The 25,173-nt window shown below is 39.1% G+C and overlaps 1 long non-coding RNA gene and 11 gene segments (V, D, J or C); all 12 read right to left on the reverse strand.

Moving 5' to 3' along the window:
* Positions 1-1,710: 1,710 nt before the first annotated feature.
* LOC119502175 lies at positions 1,711-2,517 on the reverse strand. Its single transcript, XR_005210016.1, has 3 exons — positions 2,142-2,517; positions 1,865-2,035; positions 1,711-1,752 (listed from the first exon to the last, which is right to left on the reverse strand). It is a non-coding gene; the product is annotated as an uncharacterized LOC119502175 (long non-coding RNA).
* A 926-nt stretch (positions 2,518-3,443) lies between these two features.
* On the reverse strand, positions 3,444-3,970 carry LOC119501370. The segment is given in 2 exon segments: positions 3,444-3,790; positions 3,892-3,970. Coding segments are annotated over 2 exon segments (396 nt in total).
* A 973-nt stretch (positions 3,971-4,943) lies between these two features.
* On the reverse strand, positions 4,944-5,437 carry LOC119502144. The segment is given in 2 exon segments: positions 4,944-5,272; positions 5,358-5,437. Coding segments are annotated over 2 exon segments (366 nt in total).
* Positions 5,438-6,848: 1,411 nt separating this feature from the next.
* On the reverse strand, positions 6,849-7,379 carry LOC119502125. The segment is given in 2 exon segments: positions 6,849-7,240; positions 7,330-7,379. Coding segments are annotated over 2 exon segments (417 nt in total).
* An 852-nt stretch (positions 7,380-8,231) lies between these two features.
* LOC119502153 lies at positions 8,232-8,795 on the reverse strand. The segment is given in 2 exon segments: positions 8,232-8,566; positions 8,663-8,795. Coding segments are annotated over 2 exon segments (363 nt in total).
* A 720-nt stretch (positions 8,796-9,515) lies between these two features.
* LOC119501371 lies at positions 9,516-9,961 on the reverse strand. The segment is given in 2 exon segments: positions 9,516-9,823; positions 9,910-9,961. Coding segments are annotated over 2 exon segments (360 nt in total).
* A 1,149-nt stretch (positions 9,962-11,110) lies between these two features.
* Positions 11,111-12,345, reverse strand: LOC119502138. The segment is given in 2 exon segments: positions 11,111-12,113; positions 12,199-12,345. Coding segments are annotated over 2 exon segments (366 nt in total).
* A 400-nt stretch (positions 12,346-12,745) lies between these two features.
* Positions 12,746-13,406, reverse strand: LOC119502109. The segment is given in 2 exon segments: positions 12,746-13,140; positions 13,231-13,406. Coding segments are annotated over 2 exon segments (519 nt in total).
* A 1,349-nt stretch (positions 13,407-14,755) lies between these two features.
* Positions 14,756-15,244, reverse strand: LOC119501372. The segment is given in 2 exon segments: positions 14,756-15,069; positions 15,157-15,244. Coding segments are annotated over 2 exon segments (366 nt in total).
* A 4,403-nt stretch (positions 15,245-19,647) lies between these two features.
* On the reverse strand, positions 19,648-20,297 carry LOC119502166. The segment is given in 2 exon segments: positions 19,648-20,131; positions 20,219-20,297. Coding segments are annotated over 2 exon segments (360 nt in total).
* A 1,413-nt stretch (positions 20,298-21,710) lies between these two features.
* LOC119502111 lies at positions 21,711-22,476 on the reverse strand. The segment is given in 2 exon segments: positions 21,711-22,159; positions 22,251-22,476. Coding segments are annotated over 2 exon segments (498 nt in total).
* Positions 22,477-23,584: 1,108 nt separating this feature from the next.
* On the reverse strand, positions 23,585-24,294 carry LOC119502119. The segment is given in 2 exon segments: positions 23,585-24,050; positions 24,143-24,294. Coding segments are annotated over 2 exon segments (444 nt in total).
* Between the last annotated feature and the right edge of the window lie 879 nt (positions 24,295-25,173).

Raw genomic sequence — 25,173 nt, forward strand, 5'->3', positions numbered from 1 at the left:
GCACAATGCATACTTTATTTTGGTCTAGTTGTAAACCAGTTAACTTTCTAGATATATAAATGCTCCTTTTTTACCGCTGTAAAATGTGTTAATATCAGAATTTTTCACGAAAAAAGAAAATGGTGTAAAATCTGAAAATCACATGGAAGCTTTCCTCTGTAATATCATCCGTCATCATGACCCCCACTTCAACTTCTACGCTGATGATGTCCACCTATACATATACACTAAATCCGTCACCACGGCGACTCTCTCCACCCTGAGAATTGATAAAAATGATCAATAATCCCTCCAAAATACCACATTAAGACACCAAGACCTTGAGGAACACCATAGAAAAAGCCATGCTGTGATTTGGGATCAAAAACTTTTGACATTTTGGAGATTTCTGTAAGAATTGTATTTTTTTTGGCGATTGGCTGGCGAGCACTTGTGTTGTGTAAACTGCTCAGAAGCCCCCTTATTGTCAATCTAGCTGGGAAAGCCATCCATCCTCTGAATGCTCTAGGTCTCTAGTTTGATCCATCCATCCTCTGAATGTTCTAGGTCTCTAGTTTGTGGCTGTAGAGTTTCATGAGGCTGTGATTATCCTAGAGGTCACCACAATGGTCTCGCTACAATGAAATGTCTCCTATGGGGACTAACATCATCACACATGAATACAGTTGAGCTCATTGGATCCACAAGAGTGTCAGCTTTACAGTGATACCCAATTTATGTAATTCAACACTCTTTAGGGACCCCAGTATGCAGAAATATTCAAACACACCATTTTAGAATAGGAGACAATAACACATTTATACTACATGTGATTATCATAAAGTGCACTGTTAAGAATTTCCCAGTAAAATAACAGTAAAGAGCTGGAAGCAGGGTTGCCATTATTCTACTGTAAAATTAACATTATTATACTGTCGCTGAAATTTACAGCTTTGTACTGTTAATGAAAAATACAGTATATACAGGTTTTTTGATTAATTTCACAGTATTTTATAGTTAATTTACTGTTTAAAGATACATTATATAGCTGTTTTTCCCCTTTCTTTTACATTATCTTACTGATTTGTTTTAATGCACTATTTAGGTTGTATTTTTTACATACATTTTAATAAACATTATTTTTTGCCTATATGAATAGACTTAGCAGGTTACAGACAAAGGAATAGTCACACTAAATACAATTAAAGGCACTTGTTAAGAAAAAGGCTATAATTAAGGCTATGATGCCCAAAATGTCTGTCTATATGGCTACAAGCACAGAATGCAAACCATAAAAACATGTGAGTGAAGAACAGAGCTAATTCACTGCTTTTACAATCATGTACAATGTGTGAGAAAAGAAAATCTACAGCTTATCTTATTGCACTTTACTTTTTATTTTCATATGAAGTTCAACACAGCGCCAACAAAAACCTGACACAGATAACAAACCAAATTTCAGAAGAAATAGCATTTCTGAAGACATCTGTCAATCTTACTAATCTTACTTTGTGGAACAGTTACAGACAGTTGAGCTATATCATAGAGTTAAAACAAAACTCTCAAATAATATTTTGCCTTATATCATAATGAGCACCAACACCACCAGACATGTGACATCATGTCCAAGTATGAATATTCAGGCTCTAACAAGGCACATGGATAAGTGTGGAAGTCCAAGTATTGGGCGATAATGGGGGAGTGAGTTAGTGAATGAGTTATGGCCCAGTCAAAGACACCAGTTCTCTCAATCCAGCCTTGGTAGCCCGCTGACTGTGTGAGAGAGAGATATATGAGTTCCAACACAACTTTCATTGTAACTTCTCACATACAAAATCAGCGTGTGTACTCATTTCCTCTTATCATGTATGTAATGTAAACTCACCATTTTAAATGAAGTCCCACTCAAGTCCATGAGTCCCATCAGCAGAGTGGATACATGTGGATATACGGTTGTAGTCTTGTCTTGTAGCTCGTGAATTTGCCAGTTTTCTTTGAGAAGACTTTGCCCTGTCCATCCTTGGTGCCTCTCTCAGGGTTTATTCCTACGGTGCACCTGAAAAATGATAGTGTTTCTTCAGGTACTGTGTAAAAATCAAGTTGTGTGAATCACTTAGATTAATGCCACAATAAAGATACAGGTTTTACTGAAAGTATCTAACCTTGAGATTAATTTGAGCGTGCAGGTGTAGAAGGTGGAAAATAATGCAGCAAGTCCCATCAAGAAGGTGGGCTGGATCCCCTCACATATGAAGTGGCCCTCAAGGCTGACCGTCCAGCGCCAATAGCTTCCTGCTGTTTCACCTGAAACTTAGAAAGAATTTTCCTCAGTCAACTTCATGGATTTTTAGTCAATGTTTGAAATGAATTGTGTTGAGTGGTGTGCATTACTGGTTGAGAAACCGTTTTTTGATCAATTATGAATATTCTGACCATCTGATCTATAGAACATGTGGTTTTCAGATATCATTCAAAAACACTAGTTAGCTAGTAAATAACCTTGCCTTCAATTTTGTATCTGCTCTGCTGAATTACCACCCAATAACCAACATGCACTGAAGTCTTAATGTTACTTTAAATGTTGAAGGGACTTCCATAGACTGTAAAATGTATACACCGTCGTTATGCATGAATTCACTGGCAAAATACATGTGTCAGCACATTAACTTAGATATTAACTTGAATACATAGATATTAAAACGAGCTCCTTGTGTTGTCCGATTAATGTGCAATCATCTGTGAAATTCTAGCTAGCTGTTGAATCCCTCTATCATGACATGCACATATTCAGTAATGCAAACTAACTGGAAACATCACTGATAACCTTTGCACAGATTTATTAATTAAATAAAATTACTACTTACCAAATAATCAGTAAGATGGGAATGGATGAAGAAAAGAACGGATCCAGCCTCACATGTGCAGATCAGGTGAAATTGCTCTTCCCAGAATTCAAAAAATACTGCATCAAACTGTTATTCATGATACTTTAGACAGCTGATCAGCAGTAAAGTGCTGTTTTTTAAGAATACATTATAGTTCAGTTAAAAAACGGCCTATGAGCATAATTTAACAGATTTTCTTTTGTATTAACAGTAAAGCACTGTTTTTAGCAATAACAGGTTAATACTGTTGAAATTCTGCTGTAAATTCACAGCAATTGTTTACAGTGTGGGAATGTCTGTATTTAGCCCAACTTTGGAGCGTTATTTATTTCCTTCCCGACATGCTAGCATGACATGGTTGGTACCAATGGATTCGTTATGTTTTCTAGTTTCATATGATATCTGTGTCTTCACTCTAACCCTAAAACTGAACCTACTAGAGCCTCTGAAAGACAGTACAGTCAGTTGGGATCGCGGGCGGTCTCAGGGGGGTTTAGGTCTGTTTCTGTCTTCAGTGTGACAGTGAGCTGGTGTTGAAATCACTAGTGGTCTGAGGGCTCCTCCTCTGGTGGCTTCATGTTACAAGTGTTCAGGCACTGAGGGGTTTTTGTTCAGGTCTACTGATGGTTTGTGTTGTTGTGGCTGTCTGGCACAGTAATACACAGCAGAGTCTTCAGGCTGCACGTTCTGTCCGTTTAGAGTCACTGTGTTGCTGGAAGAGTCTAAACTGATACTGAACTTGTTCTTCAGTGAATCTTTGACATCTTCGTCCCTACTAATCCACTCCAGTCCTTTCCCTGCAGGCTGTCTGATCCAAGCTGTGCGGTAGCTGCCAAGAGAATAAGAGACCTGACAGGTGATGGTCAGACGTTGACCTGGCTGCACAGTCACAGAGGCTGGCTGAGTCAACTGTTCACCCTTCACACCTGTGGAGGAGAACATGTTGAACAGTGAATCAGTGTAATAACGGTGAACAGTCGGTGTGCTGTGATCATACTGTCAGTGTCTCTGCCTCAGTGAGACTCACAGGATCCAGCAGCCAGCAGCAGCAGCAGCAGCAGAGCTACAGACAACATGGTTGGTGTTGAAGTGATGGGAGCTTCTCTTCTTCTGCTGCAGCTGACAGCATGATATCAAGTCTTTATAGCAGACTGTGAGGAAGTTCACTTTGCATAGAGAACGACACCGACTGGCTATAAAAGAAGGGTGGACTGTCCTGGCACAAGTAGTCAATGAAGATGTATTTATTATTTAAAACATGAACTTAAATTTCCAGGTTTTTTAGACAATCATCTTCACATCCAGACGGCCATGACACCAGTATGAGACTGTATCACCGGACTACTCTAATAATCCAGTGATACATGAATGAATTGGTTTGCTGCAGATAGCCACAAACTTCATGTGGGGTTACCGTCTGCAATCGGTGTAATCTATAACTCCATCTGATTTGTCTCAGGTCTCTCTAGTCCTGACTCTAGGTTCCTCTCTAGTTTTTTTACAGCCTCTAACAACCTGGTGAGGTGATTGTTTGAGTCTGAACTTGATGGACTGTCAGAGATGCTTGACCTCTGCTGTCCAATAGTCCTGATGGTGGCGCTACAGCAAACGCCTAAAGTCTAAACTTTTCTATCTAACAGAGTTAGCATGCAGCTTTAGCTCTGCTCTGTCTAGCTCTGCTTTTCCTGTCAATGTGTGAAACCCAAAGTGTTTCCATCCTTTACTGGATGTGTAGTGTTTACCACGCTGGATTTAACATGTGAGGGTGCAGGTCGTATCCACGCTGACCCTCCAACGTTTTAGACCCTCTGAGGTTTGTTTTGGTTGACGGATACGGAACGGATATGACGTCACGTTACTCAGACTACCACAATAAAAGTGGTCTAACTCCACATAGACTGAAATTAAGTAAAGATATCGATTGTGGCATTAAAAATATGTTGATGGATCCTGTTCAGAGGAATTCTAATCATAATTGATAAAAACATCTTCATTAAAATCAGCACGACCAGTGATGCTGAGATAACAGAGTGTTCCCAGTGGTGGTGGTAAATAGAGGAAGTAGTTTTTGTATGACTCTCCTATTATCGTCTCTCACTGTGTGTCTCTGGCACAGTAATACACTGCTGTGTCCTCGGTCTTCACACTGTTCATCTGTAGATAAAGTTTACTGCTGGAGTCATCTCTGGAGATGGTGAATCTCCCCTGGACTGACTGGGAGTAACTGATAGGAGAACTAGATGTGCCTATACGAGCGATCCACTCCAGTCCTTTTCCAGGAGCCTGTCTGACCCAGGCCATATAGTAGTTGCTGAATGTGAATCCAGAGGCTGTACAGGTCAGTCTGTGGGATTCTCCAGGTCTTTTAATCACTGGTTCAGATTCTGTCAGAGTCTGACCATCAACACCTGTCAAGATATAGAAATACATCATGAGAAATATGTCAGTTACACAAATAAAACCTTTCAACTCAACATCAGTGTAAATGTTGACCTGTGCAGCAGCAGATGGTTAAAAGCAGCAGTCCTGTCCTATAGTCCATCATGTTAAACTGTGTGTCCACTGTCCTCTGTCCTCCTCTCTGCAGTCAGATAAGTAGAGGTGGAAGACATCTGAGTTTTGCATTGACTCCTCCTCAGTCTGCATCTTGTCAAGACTTTAACAATAGTTTACTAGTTTTACAATCTTCCTGAAGTCAGTGTTTTTAATTACCATTTAATACTACTAATAATAAATAACACTTTAACAAATGTTGTTTATTATGTTATACTGTTGATTTACCCACAAATTGTTCATAATTTATACCATTATATGACATCAGGGGAAAGAAAACTAATGAGAATATTAATGAAGCTTCAAAAACATTCAGGACCAGCGTGTAACCCCTAATACCTGTTTTCAGTCAATACAAATTATATATATATATAAAACAATATTAGAATGACACTGATCTTCTCATCTGACCCTCAACAAGCGTATTGTGTAAAATGTGTAACTTAATGTGTTTGTTAACATGTTGGTCTGAGCCCAGAAGTCATTCTTTACTTTAGTGATTCCAGGTGAGCGCTCACCTTTAATTGTTCTTTGGCACCAAAAACAATTTATTATTCATGTATCTTTGTTTTAAAGCTTCAGTAGGCAACAAAACTTATAGCATCATTGGACAAGAAATCCCATAATAACCTTTCAGCTTGTTGTAATTCAAGGAGAGAAAACTAAACTTCTGCTCCTCCTCATGGCTCTGTTTTCAGGCTTTAAGGAATCTAGAACATGACAGGAGACTTTGACCAATCACAGGTCATTTCAGAGAGAGAGCGTTCCTATTGGCTGTTCTCCGGCTGGTGGGCGGGGCTTGGTATTTCCTTCAACTTGATCTCAACATGGCTGCCAATGTCACAAACTTTCTCATTTTACAGCTAAACGGTACACTACAAGATGATTCTGAGGACATGTGAGGAGAGAAATAGTCATTACAGTAACAGAATATTGATTCATTATAACCCCGCAACAACGTAGTCGGGGGTTTATAGCGCTCCGCGTGTCCGTCCTTTCTGTCTGTATCAGTCTCACTCCCAAATACTCCTTATGATCGTAATAACTGATGACAAAACACATTAATAACTGCATTGATTGCACCGGCAGGACATCCTGAAACAGCGTAAAACACAGTGGTGGGAGCAACTTGACGAAAGCGCTGCGTTTTCCATAAACACCACTCAGATGATTATGGGCTTAATGAGTTTATTTCATCAGGATGATGTGGGTCTGAGCTCCAGAGGAACTATAGTGTGAACAGAAAGAGAACTGAGGCCTCTTTTCTGTTGGTCCCCTTTAAGACGACTGAGTTTTATGACTAGATTTGAAAAGACCGTCACACTCAGTTATTCAGCATCACATTGTTGGTAAAAACAAACAGGAAGTCAAACACCACAAAATCACCTGCAGCTCATCTAGTGGCGTTGTTATACTGCTCTTTACTGCCATCATATTTGAGGTCTCCTACTGCCCCCTGTTGGTCTTTGTAAGAATACATTCTTTAAGGTTTTTGTACAGCTTCTCTGGTAACTTTAACCAGTGTGTGTGTCTGGCACAGTAATACACAGCAGAGTCTTCAGGCTGCACGTTCTGTCCGTTTAGAGTCACTGTGTTGCTGGAAGAGTCTAAGTCGATACTGAACTTGTTCTTCAGTGAATCTTTGTAGTGTGAGCCTCCAGTATATTTCATTCCGATCCACTCCAGTCCTTTCCCTGCAGGCTGTCTGATCCAAGCTGTGTAGTAGCTGCTAAGAGTATAAGAGACCTGACAGGTGATGGTCAGACGTTGACCTGGCTGCACAGTCACAGAGGCTGGCTGAGTCAACGTTTCACCCTTCACACCTGTTAAAAAAATAAGAACAGGTTTTATCACAAAAAATATCAAGTTGTACTGTAAAAGAAGAAGTGTTGACAGATCCAGAGAGACTCACATCCAGCTGCCAACAGCAGCAGCAGAGCTCCAGAGAACATGGTTGTTGTTGAAGCTGACGTGCTGTGAACTCCTCTGACAGCCTGATGTGATGTTTTATAGCTGAAGCTCACTGAGTTTGCATATATAGAATCAAACATATATGAAGCATCAATGTTGGTCTAACTGGAGCCAATAGAAGAGTCTGCTGGTGTACGATTTATTATTTTAATAAAATACAAATTTAATTAGTATAAATAAAATAAAAATGTGTATTCATTTGTTACATTTTGTTTTACAATGTTAAGAAAACAATGTTTAAGTCAGGCCTGATGTTTCCTTACACATTAGAGAATGATCCCAGTCACGTCCACACAGTGAGGCATACAGTTTATTAATTAAACACTGGTATCAGATCGGTACTCGGTATCGGCCGATACCCAAAGCCCAGGTATCTCTATCGGTATCAGGACTGAAAAGGTTGGATCGGTGCGTCTCTATCAGCAGTCCTAAATAATGTAGAGAACATTAAACAAGGTAAGAGTCGACAGCCATGTGAGGCTGTTCTTCAGCACAGCGGTGCTTTGAGTTCAATGTTAACATGCTCCCAATAATAATGTTAATATACTGATATTTAGCAGGTATAACATTTAACATGTTCACAATAAACAGTAAATTATATTAATATAATCTTTTTTTTCTTTTTATATCTCTTTGCATCAAAAGAAGCAATTAGTTCTTTTTCATCTTCTCTCAGCATCAACATACAAGAACTCAGGGATAAAACATTTAGGACAAGAGTTTGAAGTTGAACACAGACGGATTTTTAAAGTAAAGTAACTGCTTGTGACGTTCTTTCTATCTGACATTGTCAACATGTGTGTGTGGTTGAGTCTGGCTGGTTGCTGAGTATTTGTGCAGGTCTGTTGGTGGTTTGTATCACTGTGGAGCAACACGTACACAGTAATACACAGCTGTGTCCTCAGGCTGCACGTTCTGTCCGTTTAGAGTCACTGTTCCAGCAGAAGTGTCTCTGCTGTAGCTGAACTTGTTCTTCAGAGCATTATTTTGATAAAGGCCACTTGTTCCCCACTGATGGGAAATCCAGTCCATTGGTTTTCCTTCACACTGTCTGATCCAACCGGTTGCATAGCTGTTATCAGTCAGAGAATAACCAGAGACCTGACAGGTGATGGTCAAAGACTGTCCAGGCTGCACAACCATTGAGTCTGGCTGGATGAGATCAATACTGTTCACACCTGTGGAAACACAAATCAACATTATCTCCATCATTCATCTGACTATTCAGTGTTTCTAATGTGTTTATTAGTGTGAATCCAGTGAAAGCTCCTCACAGGATCCAGCTGCCAGCAGCAGTATCAGAGCTCCAGAGAACATGGTTGATGTTGAAGCTGAGCTGATGGAGCTCTTCTGTCTCTCACTGACACTCACTCACTTCTTTAGAAGTCACCTTCATTTGCATATTGTTGAATCATCTTTTAAATGTTATTTGAATCAGTTGAAGGTGTAAACAGTGTGTCTTCTCTAGTGACCAGAGAGAAATCAGTTTTTATTTAAAGTACATATTTTTATGATTAGATCTTATATGGACTTAAATGTCACCATCTAGATGGTTAATTTAGTAAACTTAAAGTTAACTTAACAAACTAAAGTTTTCATCACAATAAGGTTGTCTTCTTATAAATGCAGGCGTTGCTGTGAGTCACGATAAACTGTCCCAACCATAGACTGAATATAAGAAGTGGACGTAGTCACCATGACGTCACCCATTGGTTAGTGGACTACGGTTTTGAAGCCTCGAGTTCGGCATTTTCACCGTCACCATCTTGGTTTTTGGCCGTCGCCGTCTTGGTTGTAAACCAGTTAACTTTCTAAATATATAAATTATCCTTTTTTACCGCTGTAAAATGTGTTAAAATCAGAATTTTTCATGAAAAAAGAAAATGGTGTAAAATGTGCACATCACATGGAAGCTTTCTGTTTTAAAATGTTAACAAAATGTACTTTTTTTTAATGATCTTCATGCATGTACTTATTAAGACATGTGGACCCAGTTTCACCACACTAATACAGAGAATTTAATCAACAGTATTACTAAAATAAAGTGATGCTGAGATAACAGAGTGTTCCCAGTGGTGGTGGTAAATAGAGGAAGTAGTTTTTGTATGACTCTCCTATTATCGTCTCTCATTGTGTGTCTCTGGCACAGTAATACACTGCTGTGTCCTCGGTCTTCAGACTGTTCATCTGTAGATAGACTTTACTGCTGGAGTCATCTCTGGAGATGGTGAATCTCCCCTGGACTGACTGGGAGTAGTGGATGCTACTACTATAAATATAAGCGATCCACTCCAGTCCTTTTCCAGGAGCCTGTCTGATCCAGCTCATATAGTAGCTGCTGAATGTGAATCCAGAGGCTGTACAGGTCAGTCTGTGGGATTCTCCAGGTCTTTTAATCACTGGTTCAGATTCTGTCAGAGTCTGGCCATCAACACCTGTCAAGATATAAAAATTCATCACGTGAACTTAGTTGATACACAAATCAGAACTATGTCAACTCAACATCAGTGTAAATGTTGACCTGTCCAGCAGCAGATGGTTAAAAGCAGCAGTCCTGTCCTATAGTCCATCATGTTAAACTGTGTGTCCACTGTCCTCTGTCCTCCTCTCTGCAGTCAGATAAGTAGAGGTGGAAGACATCTGAGTTTTGCATTGACTCCTCCTCTCAGTGTAGAACTGGATCTGAATGGATCTCAGTTCCTGTTTGGTGAAACTGGAGAATGAATGTTTAATGTACAGGAGTCATTCCTCCCAGTAGAATTTGTGCAATAGGTCGACAAACACATTATATATCATTTTGGTTGTCTTTCATTATTCAGCTCAGTCTGCATCGTGTGAAGACTTTGACAATAGTTTAGCAGTTTAACAATATGAAGTGAGTATTGTTAATTCAATTTTAATTAAAACAAAACACCAAACAGCACCTTAATGAATGTGGCTCATTATGTTCTTCTGTTGATTTAGTGTTCATCAGTCATGTTTTTCAGTCAAAGGAAGTCTGTTATTTCTGTTTTGTTTCCTGTTAGATGAAGAGCTTTTCAATCATTAGTGGTCTGAGGGCTCCTCCTCTGGTGGCTTCATGTTACAAGTGTTCAGGCACTGAGGGGTTTTTGTTCAGCTCAAACTTCATTATATCATAAATATGGATTTCTTTAATCTAATTTGCCCCAAAATAACATGGATGGTTCCTACTATGGTCTCTGCAAAAAAATATATAATGACCACTACTTTGATTGAATTTTGGGTGTTTTAATCAAATTTATATCATCTGTGGTCACAGGTGTCATTATTTGTTGCCGTGGTTTCAAACCAATATTCTGACTAAACTTTGACACATACCAGCCTGTGATAATCCATCAACATTATGTTCCTCTGGTAATAGTCAAAATAATTCATAATTTCTGCTTTCTTTACTAAAACATTTGGTATAATTTTACGGAAATTAGGTTGATTAACGTTAACTTCATGCAGCAATTGTCAATTACGTATAAAACATATTTTTTATATCACAATGAAGAAGACTAATCAAAACAGTAGATAAGTTGAACATCTATTTATTGTCTCGATCCACAGTCCCTGCAGAACTCTGTGCATATTGATAATTTAACTTCACTCCAAACTCCTGCAAACTAAAAGAAGTAAAGACTTCAATCTCAGGTTAGACAATTAGAAAAAACTAAAAACATTTAATTACACAAATGCTGTTTATTGTTCAGCTGCTGTGTTTAATGCAGCTCTGTTATGGAATAAGCAAGAATATGCCTATTTAGTGATATGATTTCTACATTCACATCTCTGTTTAGAAATGTGTTTCTAATCAAACATTACTGGTTCTCACAAAGTGTTCAGTGTAACTGTATCCTATCAGTTTCTGGGACTACTTCAAGTGAAGACGTTCATTATGATGAGCTATTCGCTCGTGTTTAACGTGTGCAAATTGTACCAAATTCAACACTGCATGCCATCGGGTTTCCAGCAATACACCCACCAAATCGATGGGATGGACGGTTCTGGAGATAATAAAACACAGAGGGACAGACTGACAGAGATTCTTTGCTTTAGAGTGAGATGTTGAGTCAAAGTGGTGAAACCTGATCAGTAATTTGAAAGCTGTTGGGCTGGAGGTGTGTGTGATTGTACAGTCTGGAGAGGTGCAGCAGCCACCGTTAATGGTTATATATCAGGTTTATTCTTTTCTTCTTATCACATCCACTGTTTTAGAGCAATCATTGTATCTCGGTCAGAATCTGCAGCTTGGCCCCCTGATTCTGTACATTGTTCTTAAATTAGCACATGCAGTAATTTCCTTGATCCCCAAACAAAGATGATAATCCTATGAGGTAGTTGTTGTTTATCAGTCCAGTCAGAAAGAGTCCTGTAGGATTTTGTACAGCTGCTCAACCAACTCCAGTCACTGTGGCTCTCGAGCACAATAATAAACAGCAGAGTCTTCAGTCCTCAGACTGTTCATCTGCAGATACAGCTGCTGTCTGTTGTTGTCTCTGGAGACGGTGAACCGGCCCTGAACTGACTGGGAGTAGGATGTGCTGCTGCCACCGTAATGACTCCAGGCGATCCACTCCAGTCCTTTTCCAGGAGCCTGTCTGACCCAGTTCATATCGTAGCTGCTGAGTGTGAATCCAGAGGCTGTACAGGTCAGTCTGTGGGATTCTCCAGGTCTTTTACTCACTGGTTCAGATTCTGTCAGAGTCTGACCATCAACACCTGTCAAGATGGCAAAGAAAACTATAATGCAACAAGTTATAACTAAAAAGAAAACATCAACTAAAAGTTCAGTGTAAATGTTGACCTGTCCAGCAGCAGATGGTTAAAAGCAGCAGTCCTGTCCTATAGTCCATCATGTTAAACTGTGTGTCCACTGTCCTCTGTCCTCCTCTCTGCAGTCAGATAAGTAGAGGTGGAAGACATCTGAGTTTTGCATTGACTCCTCCTCACAGGGAGGACTCAGCTGTTGTCAGATTTCGTTGTTTTCCATAAACTAAGTAGTGGGATCATGTAGCGGCCTGAGAAAGGACATGTGGGGAACTCCACATGTGATTTTGATCACTCAAATGTGTAATTGCTGAATGACACAAATTGTTACCCAGTTCTACAGTCTGTTCGAGGATGTGAATGTGATTACTATTACAAACAAAACTTAAAAGTCATGTTGTTGTCTTTTACAAACCAACACAGAGGAAAGAAAACCACATTTAGACATCAACAGTCTCAATAAAACTGAGACTCAGTCAGTTATTCAGCATCACATTGTTGGTAAAAAACAAACAGGAAGTCAAACACCACAAAATCACCTGCAGCTCATCTAGTGGCGTTGTTATACTGCTCTTTACTGCCATCATATTTTAGGTCTCCTACTGCCCCCTGTTGGTCTTTGTAAGAATACATCCTTTAAGGTTTTTGTACAGCTTCTCTGGTAACTTTAACCAGTGTGTGTCTCTGGCACAGTAATACACAGCAGAGTCTTCAGGCTGCACGTTCTGTCCGTTTAGAGTCACTGTCTTGCTGGAAGAGTCTAAACTGATACTGAACTTGTTCTTCAGTGAATCTTTGTAGTATGCGGTGGCTCCAGTAGCTTCCATTCCGATCCACTCCAGTCCTTTCCCTGCAGGCTGTCTGATCCAAGCTGTCCAGTAGCTGCTAACAGAATAAGAGACCTGACAGGTGATGGTCAGACGTTGACCTGGCTGCACAGTCACAGAGGCTGGCTGAGTCAACGTTTCACCCTTCACACCTGTTAAAAAAACAAGAACATGTTTTTTATCACAAAAATATCAAGTTGTACTGTAAAAGAAGAAGTGTTGACAGATCCAGAGAGACTCACATCCAGCTGCCAACAGCAGCAGCAGAGCTCCAGAGAACATGGTTGATGTTGAAGCTGACGTGCTGTGAACTCCTCTGACAGCCTGATGTGATGTTTTATAGCTGAAGCTCACTGAGTTTGCATATATAGAATCAAACATATATGAAGCATCAATGTTGGTCTAACTGGAGCCAATAGAAGAGTCTGTTCACTGTTTTTATTAGGATCATTATTCTTAATATGAACATGAACATTTTCTTATTACATTCAGATAGAGAAAACTTTATTGTCCCAACCTGTCAACATCCTCTCCATGTCTATAGGCTGTTGACCTCATTCATTTTACCATCGGACAGGACATGGGACGGATCAGGAATTACTTATTTAGGTATAACATTCACGTCACACTTTACAGGACTGATTAGCAATTACTCCGATCCGTGTTGCACGGACGGACTGTGAAACCTTTTCTTCTGTGTAAAGGGGAACGTAGTGATGGGTAATTAATGTTTGATTCACAAGTCATATATATAAATGTAAGGAAGCGTAAAACACAGTTAATAACTTTTTAAAATGTAACTTTATGGGTTTAAACCGTTTTTTATAACATGAAATGCACTTATTTAACAATTAAAATTTATACTAATGTTACGTTAAAGAGGAAGTCAAAATCTGTTAAAATGCAGTTTTTAACTGTTTCACAGTCAATACCTGTGTTTTTACAGTTTATGTATGTAAAGTACTAAGTTATGCAAAACGACAAAATATTTCTTTCTTTAGGGATATATTTTCTTGCACTTTTCACTTTTCAGTAAAGAATACTTTATTTTCACGGTTAGTTTTGTTAAAATTAGCATTCAAAAGCTGTTAAAAAAGACAGATATTTAATGTATTCCATTCATACAGATTTATTTTGTTAAAAAAAATGACACATTTCAATAAACATTTAATTCTTCTAATTTTTACATGTTTTTTTTTGTCATATTGAAATACAGGACAAAATGTCAAATTGCTTAAGAAAAGAGGATTTTTTTACAGTGTAGACGTTTCTCTGCAGTTTAAACACAACAACGATCCTTTGACTGCTAATATTATAATTTCATCACATATATGAACTCCATATAAGGTAGTGAGCTGTAGCTGTAGTTCAGCTCAGTTAAGATCTGATTTTAGTGATTTTATAAAAGAATTTCATTCTCATATTCATGACTCTCTTTAGATTACACTTCATTTACAGATATTATTGTGTCTTCATTTTTTCTTTATTGTGTCGAATTTGTAGAAGTTTAATTTCAGAAACCAGATGCTGTTTTTATCCCTTTCATGAACAGCTGATCTTTATTGTGTTTTTAATGTGTTTTCAGGAATATGTATAATGCAGGGAAAGGTATTAATTTATTGTTAATATAAAACAAGTTGTGAAAAAATTCAATATAAAAATAAATTATAGGCTAATTGTTGTGAAAAAACTCTTCATGGTTGTTGTCTATCAGTCCAGCCAGAATGAGTCCTGTAGGATTTTGTACAGCTGTTCAACCAACTCCAGTCACTGTGGCTCTCGAGCACAATAATAAACAGCAGAGTCTTCAGTCCTCAGACTGTTCATCTGCAGATACAGCTGCTGTCTGTTGTTGTTTCTGGAGATGGTGAACCGGCCCTGAACTGACTGGGAGTAGAACATGTTGCTACTGTCAGTATAGATATAAGCGATCCACTCCAGTCCTTTTCCAGGAGCCTGTCTAACCCAGGCCATATAAGAGCTGCTGAATGTGAATCCAGAGGCTGTACAGGTCAGTCTGTGGGATTCTCCAGGTCTTTTAATCACTGGTTCAGATTCTGTCAGAGTCTGACCATCAACACCTGTCAAGATATAAAAATACATCATGAGAAATATATCAGTTACACAAATAAAAACTATGTCAACTCAACATCAGTGTAAATGTTGACCTGTCCAGCAGCAGATGGTTAAAAGCAGCAGTCCTGTCCTATAGTCCATCATGTTAAACTATGTGTCCACTGTCCTCTGTCCTCCTCTCTGCAGTCAGATAAGTAGAGGTGGAAGACATCTGAGTTTTGCATTGACTCCTCCTCACGGGGAGGATTGAATGCATTTGGCTTTTCAGTTTGAAACTGGAGAACCAAAGTTCATGAGTCATTCCTCGAGGTCAGTCGATTTAAAGTTTGTCTAACATGTTTTCATCCATCCATCCATCCATCTTCAACCGCTTATCCGGGATCGGGTCGCGGGGGCAACAGCTCCAGCAGGGGACCCCAAACTTCCCTTTCACATGTTTTCAGTGAGGCACTATTTAAATCGTTATGTTTATTATTCTCCGAAATTAATATAATTTTTGAGGGGTTAAACATGCTCAGAAACGAACAACACTTTGAATCAGAAGTGGTGAAAATGTATATATTTTATGGGATTTGCGTGTAGGTGTGGCAAAATGGCTCAAAAGCATTAACCAATTACATTAACCAATCTGCTCCAAATATCTAGTGCGTGATAAAAGTCCCTGTCTGACGACATCCACATGCGACTTTTGTCTCGGTCACAGCACCACCTACTGGCAAGAGGAAGTCACAGGTTGTGTACTTTTACAACATACTCCTCACAGATTAATCAGATCCCTCTCAGAATTTATCAGAAAAGCCTTAAGACCTGGATGATGCTTCCTTGCGAAGATTGTGATTTTTCGTCAAATGGCGGCGCCGTGGCGGCATGGCGAATTTCGATGTCTCGCGTCACATTTGAAGGGAGTTCAGGCCTGAAGACATCTACATGCCAATTTTCAATCATAATCATAGCGCCACCTAGTGGCAACAGGAAGTTACAGTCACCATATTTTGGCGTATTACTCTTAGCAGGTTAACCAGATCCACCTCAAATTTGCTCATGAATATGGTAAGACCTTCATGATGCCAGACGGCGAGGCTTTTGAGTTTTCGTGAAATGCCGTTGCCGTGGTGATGCATTGTTTGCCATGAAACAGGAAGTTGTTTTTTAGGTGCTAGGGTGGCTTTAAAATAAATGAACTTGGCACACTCATTAACAGTGCTAAAATGTGTTAACGGATTTTGTTTGTGTGCTTGGGTGTGGCAAGGGGGCTCGATAGGGCCCCCTACAACATTTCAATGAAGCAGGCCTTGCAGTACGTTTCACCTAGATGTATGAAATTTGGTAGACACGTCTCACATGTAGCCTTAAAAAAAAAAGTCTCTTGGGGCCATGCTCTAGACCCAACAGGAAGTCGGCCATTTTGAATTTTGCTTGATTTTTATTTTATTTTAATTTATTTTTTTCATGTATTTTTGGCCATTTCCAGGCTCTGTACTTTAACAAACTCCTCCATACAGATTTAACCCGATCAACTTCAGATTTGGTCAGTACAATTTCAAGACCTCTGTGATGAAAAGTTGGTCAAATCTTGAGTTTTTATGAAACGGCGTTGACGTGGCGTGGCGGAGAATATACATGATTCGCCATTGAACAACAAACTATTGTAACTCAACTGTACTTGGTCCAATCTGCCCCAAACTGGACCTACTCCATAGCAGTCAAGGCCTGAGGACATCTACATGGCAATATTGACTCATAGTCATAGCGCCACCTACTGGCAACAGCAAGTCAGCGTTATGTGACAAACATCATCCAATTTACATGAAACTGACATTGTGTGGTCTACACTTGATAATGAGCAACATAATTCACGTTTAGCTCAATAATCTACAGCATCCCTCTGATATCCATTTTTTGTAAATTGGTTTATTGCCATCTCATCATGTTCATCACCATCCATCTAACCAATGGACATTTCAACTTTATGATTATGTTGTGATCCAGTTCACTCTGTCATCCAATGTTTTTCAGCTTATTTTCAAACTGATTTCACATGATTTTTGGTTTGTACTTCTAAGTGTGACATTTAATATTAGATAATGCTTTGATATTTGAAATAACTGTGAGTGATGTAACCTCACAAAGAGAATAAATATGTACTCATGAGTTTAAAATGTAATGAGGATATGTCAGCGTGTTTTAGCAGGTGGTGAGAGAACCCAGATGTTATTAAGATCACTGCAGTTTGTTGTCTGTGGAGGTTTTAGTGCAGCTGCTCCACTGTCTTCAGTCACTGTGTGTCTGTCGAGCACAGAAGTAAACAGCAGAATCTTGTGCTGTCAGGCTCGTGACCTCGAGGTACTGAGTGCTGCTGGGCACATCTTGAGTAAAACTGAAACGGCTTTGAAAGGAGCTGGCATAGCTAGCAGTGTTACTATATGGGCTTATCCTCCCGATCCACTCCAGAGCTTCTCCTGGTCTCTGTTGTATCCAGTGAATATAGTTGCTTGTCATGCTATAACCAGACGTGATACAGGACATCTTCACTGTCTCTCCAGGTCTTTTCACCTCAGAGGGAGACTGGTCCAGTTTGATCTCACTCCAGACTCCTGTAAGGTAAGACATCGTCATCATTCACACTTATATCTACATCACAAGTTAGATATTTACGGAGCAGTAAATCAGAATAGATTTTCTCACCATGAATAGCAACTACAAATAATAAACTCCAGATAATTGTATTTCCCATTTCTGGGATAAACGCTCTAGTTCAGAGCTTTCTGATCTGAGTGTTTCAGAAATATATAAAACTGTTCCAGAGTTCTGCCACCAGTTGCTGATGGTGTGTTTATAAGAGAGGAAGAGTTTGCATAGACCTCCCTCTGCAGGTTTAAAAAGGGAACATGTGACACAGATACATTTCCATAAGAAGAGTATCTCTACAACAGCTGTAAAATATTAAAAACACTAATATTCATGGACTGATGGAAAATAATGGGAAATAACAATGACACAATGACGATCTTTAACTGGTGGTGGAGCAGTTTAGAGGTATTTTCACCTCGGCCACAATACAAATCAGACATTTACATCCTGTTTGTGAAAATAGAGAGCAACTGTTTACGTTATAGTTACATTATCAGGTGTTATTTTCCATCCAGTTGCATGGAAACAGGAAAATTGTTGTCCCCATGTTTTGTAGACATCTAAATACACAACAATAAATGGATGAAATGGTGTCATCTTGTACTGAGGGGAAATCAAGCTTCTCTGAGTCTCTTCTACACTGATGTCGGCTGCAGTGGAAGTCAAATGAGACTTAAACATTAATGTTTATCAGCTCATCAGAGAGTGTCTTTATTAATGTTCACATCTAGTGTGTGTGTGGTTGAGTCTGGCTGGTTGCTGAGTATTTGTGCAGGTCTGTTGGTGGTTTGTATCACTGTGGAGTAACACGTACACAGTAATACACAGCTGTGTCCTCAGGCTGCACGTTCTGTCCTGTTAATGTCACCGAGCTGGTAGAAGTGTGAGTGTGGTAAAGGAACTTGTTCTTCAGAGCATTATTTTAGTAAAAGTCTCCTCCACCCCGCCGATGGGAAATCCAGTCCATTGGTTTTCCTTCACACTGTCTGATCCAACCGGTTGCATAGCTGTCATCAGTCAGAGAATAACCAGAGACCTGACAGGTGATGGTCAAAGACTGTCCAGGCTGCACAACCATTGAGTCTGGCTGGATGAGATCAATACTGTTCACACCTGTGGAAACACAAATCAACATTATCTCCATCATTCATCTGACTATTCAGTGTTTCTAATGTGTTTATTAGTGTGAATCCAGTGAAAGCTCCTCACAGGATCCAGCTGCCAGCAGCAGTATCAGAGCTCCAGAGAACATGGTTGATGTTGAAGCTGAGCTGATGGAGCTCTTCTGTCTCTCACTGACACTCACTCACTTCTTTAGAAGTCACCTTCATTTGCATATTGTTCAATCATCTTTTAAATGTCATTTGAATCAGTTGAAGGTGTAAACAGTGTGTCTTCTCTAGTGACCAGAGAGGAATCAGTTTTTATTTAAAGTACATATTTTTATGAAAGATCTTATATGGACTTAAATGTCACCATCTAGATGGTTAATTTAGTAAACTTGTAGCGCTGCTTTGATTTGATTTAATGTAAAGATATGTTTTAAAACTCTGGAAGTTAGTGAGTTAATGTCTGAAAACAGAATATTGTAAAGTTTTCATCACAATAAGGTTGTCTTCTTATAAATGCAGGCGTTGCTGTGAGTCACGATAAACTGTCCCAACCATAGACTGAATATAAGAAGTGGACGTAGTCACCATGACGTCACCCATTGGTTAGTGGACTACGGTTTTGAAGCCTCGAGTTCAACATTTTCACCGTCACCATCTTGGTTTTTGGCCGTCGCCGTCTTGGTTGTAAACCAGTTAACTTTCTAAACATATAAATGCTCCTTTTTTACCGCTGTAAAATGTGTTAATATCAGAATTTTTTATGAAAAAAGAAAATGGTGTAAAATCTGCAAATCACATGGAAGCTTTCTGTTTTAACATGTTAACAAAATGTACTTTTTCTTAATGATCTTCATGCATGTGCTTATTAAGACATGTGGACCCAGTTTCACCACACTAATACAGAGAATTTAATCAACAGTATTACAAAATAAAGTGATGCTGAGATAACAGAGTGTTCCCAGTGGTGGTGGTAAATAGAGGAAGTAGTTTTTGTATGACTCTCCTATTATCGTCTCTCACTGTGTGTCTCTGGCACAGTAATACACTGCTGTGTCCTCGGTCTTCAGACTGTTCATCTGTAGATAGACTTTACTGCTGGAGTCATCTCTAGAGATGGTGAATCTCCCCTGGACTGACTGGGAGTAGTAGATGCTACTACTATAAATAGAAGCGATCCACTCCAGTCCTTTTCCAGGAGCCTGTCTGATCCAATTCATATAGTAGCCAGAAATGGTAAGTCCAGAGGCTGTACAGGTCAGTCTGTGGGATTCTCCAGGTCTTTTAATCACTGATTCAGATTCTGTCAGAGTCTGACCATCAACACCTGTCAAGATATAAAAATACATCATGAGAAATATGTCAGTTACACAAATAAAAACTATGTCAACTCAACATCAGTGTAAATGTTGACCTGTCCAGCAGCAGATGGTTAAAAGCAGCAGTCCTGTCCTATAGTCCATCATGTTAAACTGTGTGTCCACTGTCCTCTGCCCTCCTCTCTGCAGTCAGTTAAGTAGAGGTGGAAGACATCTGAGTTTTGCATTGACTCCTCCTCACAGGGAGGATACGACTAGATCAGGCTTGATAAGGCTGTGAATGAGTCCTGTGATTGACTGGTGACCTGTCTATATACCTCATCTCTCGCTCTCTGTCACCTGGGATTGAATAAGCTAGTAGCTAACGGATGGACGGATGGATGGAATGTGAAAGTTCATTTTACATTCATCTGTCCTCTGTGTTTAAGGCTTATCTGACATGTTTCAGTTGAATTAGTCTAAAGTGCTTTATATTAAGATCCCATATTTCCTTCAGAGAAGCAGAAATCCTGTCAGTTCATCAACATCTTGAATCCTCTCTCAACATCACCTGTATTGCCCTCTCCTGGCTTCATTCATATCTCACAGACAGACACCAGTTCATCAGCATTAACTGCATCTTTACCACGGCTACTCAAGGCATACCTCAGGGCTTTGTGCTTGGTCCTCTCCTGTTCTCCTCTACACGCTCCCCCTTTGTAATATCATCCATCATCATGACCCCCATTTCAACTTCTACGCTGATGACGCCCACCTCTACATATACACTAAATCCATCATCATGACCCACACTTCAACTTCTACGCTGATGATGTCCACCTCTACATATACACTAAATCCGTCATCACGGCGACTATCTCCACCCTGAGAATTGATAAAAAATGATCAATAATCCCTTCAAAATGCCACATTAAGACACCAAGACCCTGAGGAACACCATAGAAAAAGCCATGCTGTGATTTGGGATCAAAAACTTTTGACATTTTGGAGATTTCTGAAAGAATTGCATTTCTTTGGCGATTGGATGGCGAGCACTTCTGTTGTGTAAGTTGCTCGAAAACCCCTTATTGATTAATCTAGCTAGGAAAGTCATCCATCCTCTGAATGCTCTAGGTCTGTATTTTGTGGCTGTAAAGTTTCATGAGGTAGTGATTATCGTAGAGGTCACCACAGGTCATTTTATACAGTGAGGTCAATGAAATGTCTCCTATGGGGAGTAACATCATCACACATGAATACATTTGGGCTCATTGGAACCACAAGAGTCTCAGCTTTACAGTGATACCCAATTAATGTAATTCAAGACTGTTTAGGGACCCCAGTATGCAGACATATTCAGATACAACATTTTAGAATAGGAGACAATAACACATATTATCATAAAGTGGGCATGTCTGTATTTAGCCCAACTTTGGACGTTATTTATTTCCTTCCCGACATGGTAGCATGACATGGTTGGTCCAAATGGATTCTTTATGTTTTCTAGTTTCATCTGATATCTGTGTCTTCACTCTAACCCTAAAACTGAACCTACTAGAGCCTCTGAAAGACAGTAAAGTCAGCTGGGATGGCGGGCGGTCTCAGGGGGGTTTTAGGTCTGTTTCTGTCTTCAGTGTGACAGTGAGCTGGTGTTGAAATCATTAGTGGTCTGAGGGCTCCTCCTCTGGTGGCTTCATGTTACAAGTGTTCAGGCACTGAGGGGTTTTTGTTCAGGTCTACTGATGGTTTGTGTTGTTGTGGCTCTCTGGCACAGTAATACACAGCAGAGTCTTCAGGCTGCACGTTCTGTCCGTTTAGAGTCACTGTGTTGCTGGAAGAGTCTAAACTGATACTGAACTTGTTCTTCAGTGAATCTTTGTAGTATGTTGTGTTTCCAATAGCTCCGCTTCCGATCCACTCAAGTCCTTTCCCTGCAGGCTGTCTGATCCAAGCTGTGTAGTAGCTAAGAGTATAAGAGACCTGACAGGTGATGGTAAGACGTTGACCTGGCTGCACAGTCACAGAGGCTGGCTGAGTCAACGTTTCACCCTTCACACCTGTTAAAAAAACAAGAAGATGTTATTTTATTACAAAAATATCAAGTTGTACTGTAAAAGGAGAAGTGTTGACAGATCCAGAGAGACTCACATCCAGCTGCCAACAGCAGCAGCAGAGCTCCAGAGAACATGGTTGATGTTGAAGCTGACGTGCTGTGAACTCCTCTGACAGCCTGATGTGATGTTTTATAGCTGAAGCTCACTGAGTTTGCATATATAGAATCAAACATATATGAAGCATCAATGTTGGTCTAACTGGAGCCAATAGAAGAGTCTGTTCACTGTTTTTATATCTGCAGAGTGAAAACATGCCTGGAAATCACCTCAGCTTCACATCTCATATTTTAATGTCATTACTTCACTATTCTTAATGTGAATATTAACATGAATCATGGATTATGGAAAACATATTCGTTAAAATCAACGTTGAAATAACAATGATGATGTGATGTTAAATATGATGTGAGCTGTTTCCCCGTCAGCGTCTCCTACATCACATTAACTTCAAACTTATGAGCACAGCTTTTTCTTTTTGATTAATTACTGCATTGAATTATTCATTTAATGACTTTATTTGCTGCAAACAGAAACACAGAGACGGCAGCCAGGATCATGTAAATAGTATAAAAACTTCAGTGTGATGTTGCTGGTTTTCAGGTTTTTGCATAAAAGACTTTTAGTGGTTTCAGATGTTTGCAGATGTTTGAAGAAACTCTGAGCCTCTAGAGGAAAACAGCTGCTCAGGAACTGAAACCAACTCCTTCAAAGACATGAAAACTATGGTAGTTCATAGTTCATTTATAAGTCACTTTTTGTACCAGTCAACACATTTTATGCACAAATCACATAAAAAATGTGACAAAAAACTAAAGAAACATTTTACTGACACATCTATACTTTTACTTTCAGAACTTTAACTACATTTAACTGATAGTACTTTTACTGGAGGCTACTGTAACTACATTTAGATGATAATACTTACACACTTTAACTTTAAGTTCATTTTACGGCACAGTGCATACTTTTACTTATATATATATTCTTTCTATATCGCTTTGCATCAAAAGAATCAATTAGTTCTTTTTCATCTTCTCTCAGCATCAATATACAAGAACTCAAATATCTGTAAACTAGTCAGAACCATAAAAGTCCGACTGACTGATCATCTCAGGTGTGATTGATATCATTTAGGTTAAAGGTTAGAAGTCCATCAGAGTCCTGGTGTCTTTGAGGAAAACATTATTTATAGGTTTCTTTGAGACAATCAACTTTTAAAAACGTATCTAGTTTAGGGTGGACTGAAGTTACCGGTTAACTTTCTAAATATATAAATGCTCCTTTTTTATCGCTGTAAAATGTTTTAATTTCAGAACTTTGTGGATTTTATTTATTTACGTTTTATGTTTTCTTTAATGATCTTCATGCATGTACTTATTAAGACATGTGGACCCAGTTTCACCACACTAATACAGAGAATTTAATCAACAGTATTACAAAAATAAAGTGATGCTGAGATAACAGAGTGTTCCCAGTGGTGGTGGTAAATAGAGGAAGTAGTTTTTGTATGACTCTCCTATTATCGTCTCTCACTGTGTGTCTTTGGCACAGTAATACACAGCAGAGTCTTCAGGCTGCACGTTCTGTCCGTTTAGAGTCACTGTCTTGCTGGAAGAGTCTAAACTGATACTGAACTTGTTCTTCAGTGAATCTTTGTAGTATGTGGTTGAACCAGCTCCCATTCCGATCCACTCCAGTCCTTTCCCTGCAGGCTGTCTGATCCAAGCTGTCCAGTAGCTGCTGAGAGAATAAGAGACCTGACAGGTGATGGTCAGACGTTGACCTGGCTGCACAGTCACAGAGGCTGGCTGAGTCAACGTTTCACCCTTCACACCTGTTAAAAAAACAAGAACATGTTTTTTTATCACCAAAAATATCAAGTTGTACTGTAAAAGAAGAAGTGTTGACAGATCCAGAGAGACTCACATCCAGCTGCCAACAGCAGCAGCAGAGCTCCAGAGAACATGGTTGATGTTGAAGCTGACGTGCTGTGAACTCCTCTGACAGCCTGATGTGATGTTTTATAGCTGAAGCTCACTGAGTTTGCATATATAGAATCAAACATATATGAAGCATCAATGTTGGTGTAACTGGAGCCAATAGAAGAGTCTGTTCACTGTTTTTATATCTGCAGAGTGAAAACATGCCTGGAAATCACTTCTGCTTCACATCTCATATTTTAATGTCATTACGCTCACAAACATTTAGAAAAAGTCTCATTTACAGAAATAAAACTACTGTTAACTTTGTTTTACTGTCAACTTTTAATAAGTGAATGTATTATATTTACATGTATTAACTCCTAACTGCATTTATTCACACATTTTGAATGATATATAATACATTTTACTGCACAATGCATACTTTTACTTTATGTACATTTTACTGCAAAATGCATACTTTTACTTTATGTACATTTTACTGCACAATGCATACTTTTACTTTAAGCACTTTGAGTACATTTTACTGCACAATGCATACTTTTACTTTAAGTACATTTTACTGCACAATGCATACTTTTACTTTAAGTACATTTTACCTCACAATGCATACTTTTACTTTAAGTACTTCAAATATACTTAACTGTACTATGCATACTTTTACTTTAAATACTTTAAGTATATTTTACTGCACAGTGTATACTTTTACTTTAAGTATTTTAAGTTCGGTCCTCTCCTATTCATCCTCTACACTCTCCCCCTCTGTAATATCATCCGTCATCATGACCCCCACTTCAACTTCTATGCTGATGATGTCCACCTCTACATAAGCACTAAATCCGTCATCACGGCAACTCTCTCCACCCTGAGAATTGATAGAAATGATCAATAATCACTCCAAAATACCACATTAAGACACCAAAACCTTGAGGAACAGAATAGAAAAATCCATGCTGTGATTTGGGATCAAAAACTTTTGACATTTGGGAGATTTCTGCAAGAATTGTAGTTTTTTTG

The sequence above is a fragment of the Sebastes umbrosus genome, chromosome 14 (genome assembly GCF_015220745.1).
Source record: "Sebastes umbrosus isolate fSebUmb1 chromosome 14, fSebUmb1.pri, whole genome shotgun sequence".
Taxonomy (NCBI): Eukaryota; Metazoa; Chordata; class Actinopteri; order Perciformes; family Sebastidae; genus Sebastes; species Sebastes umbrosus.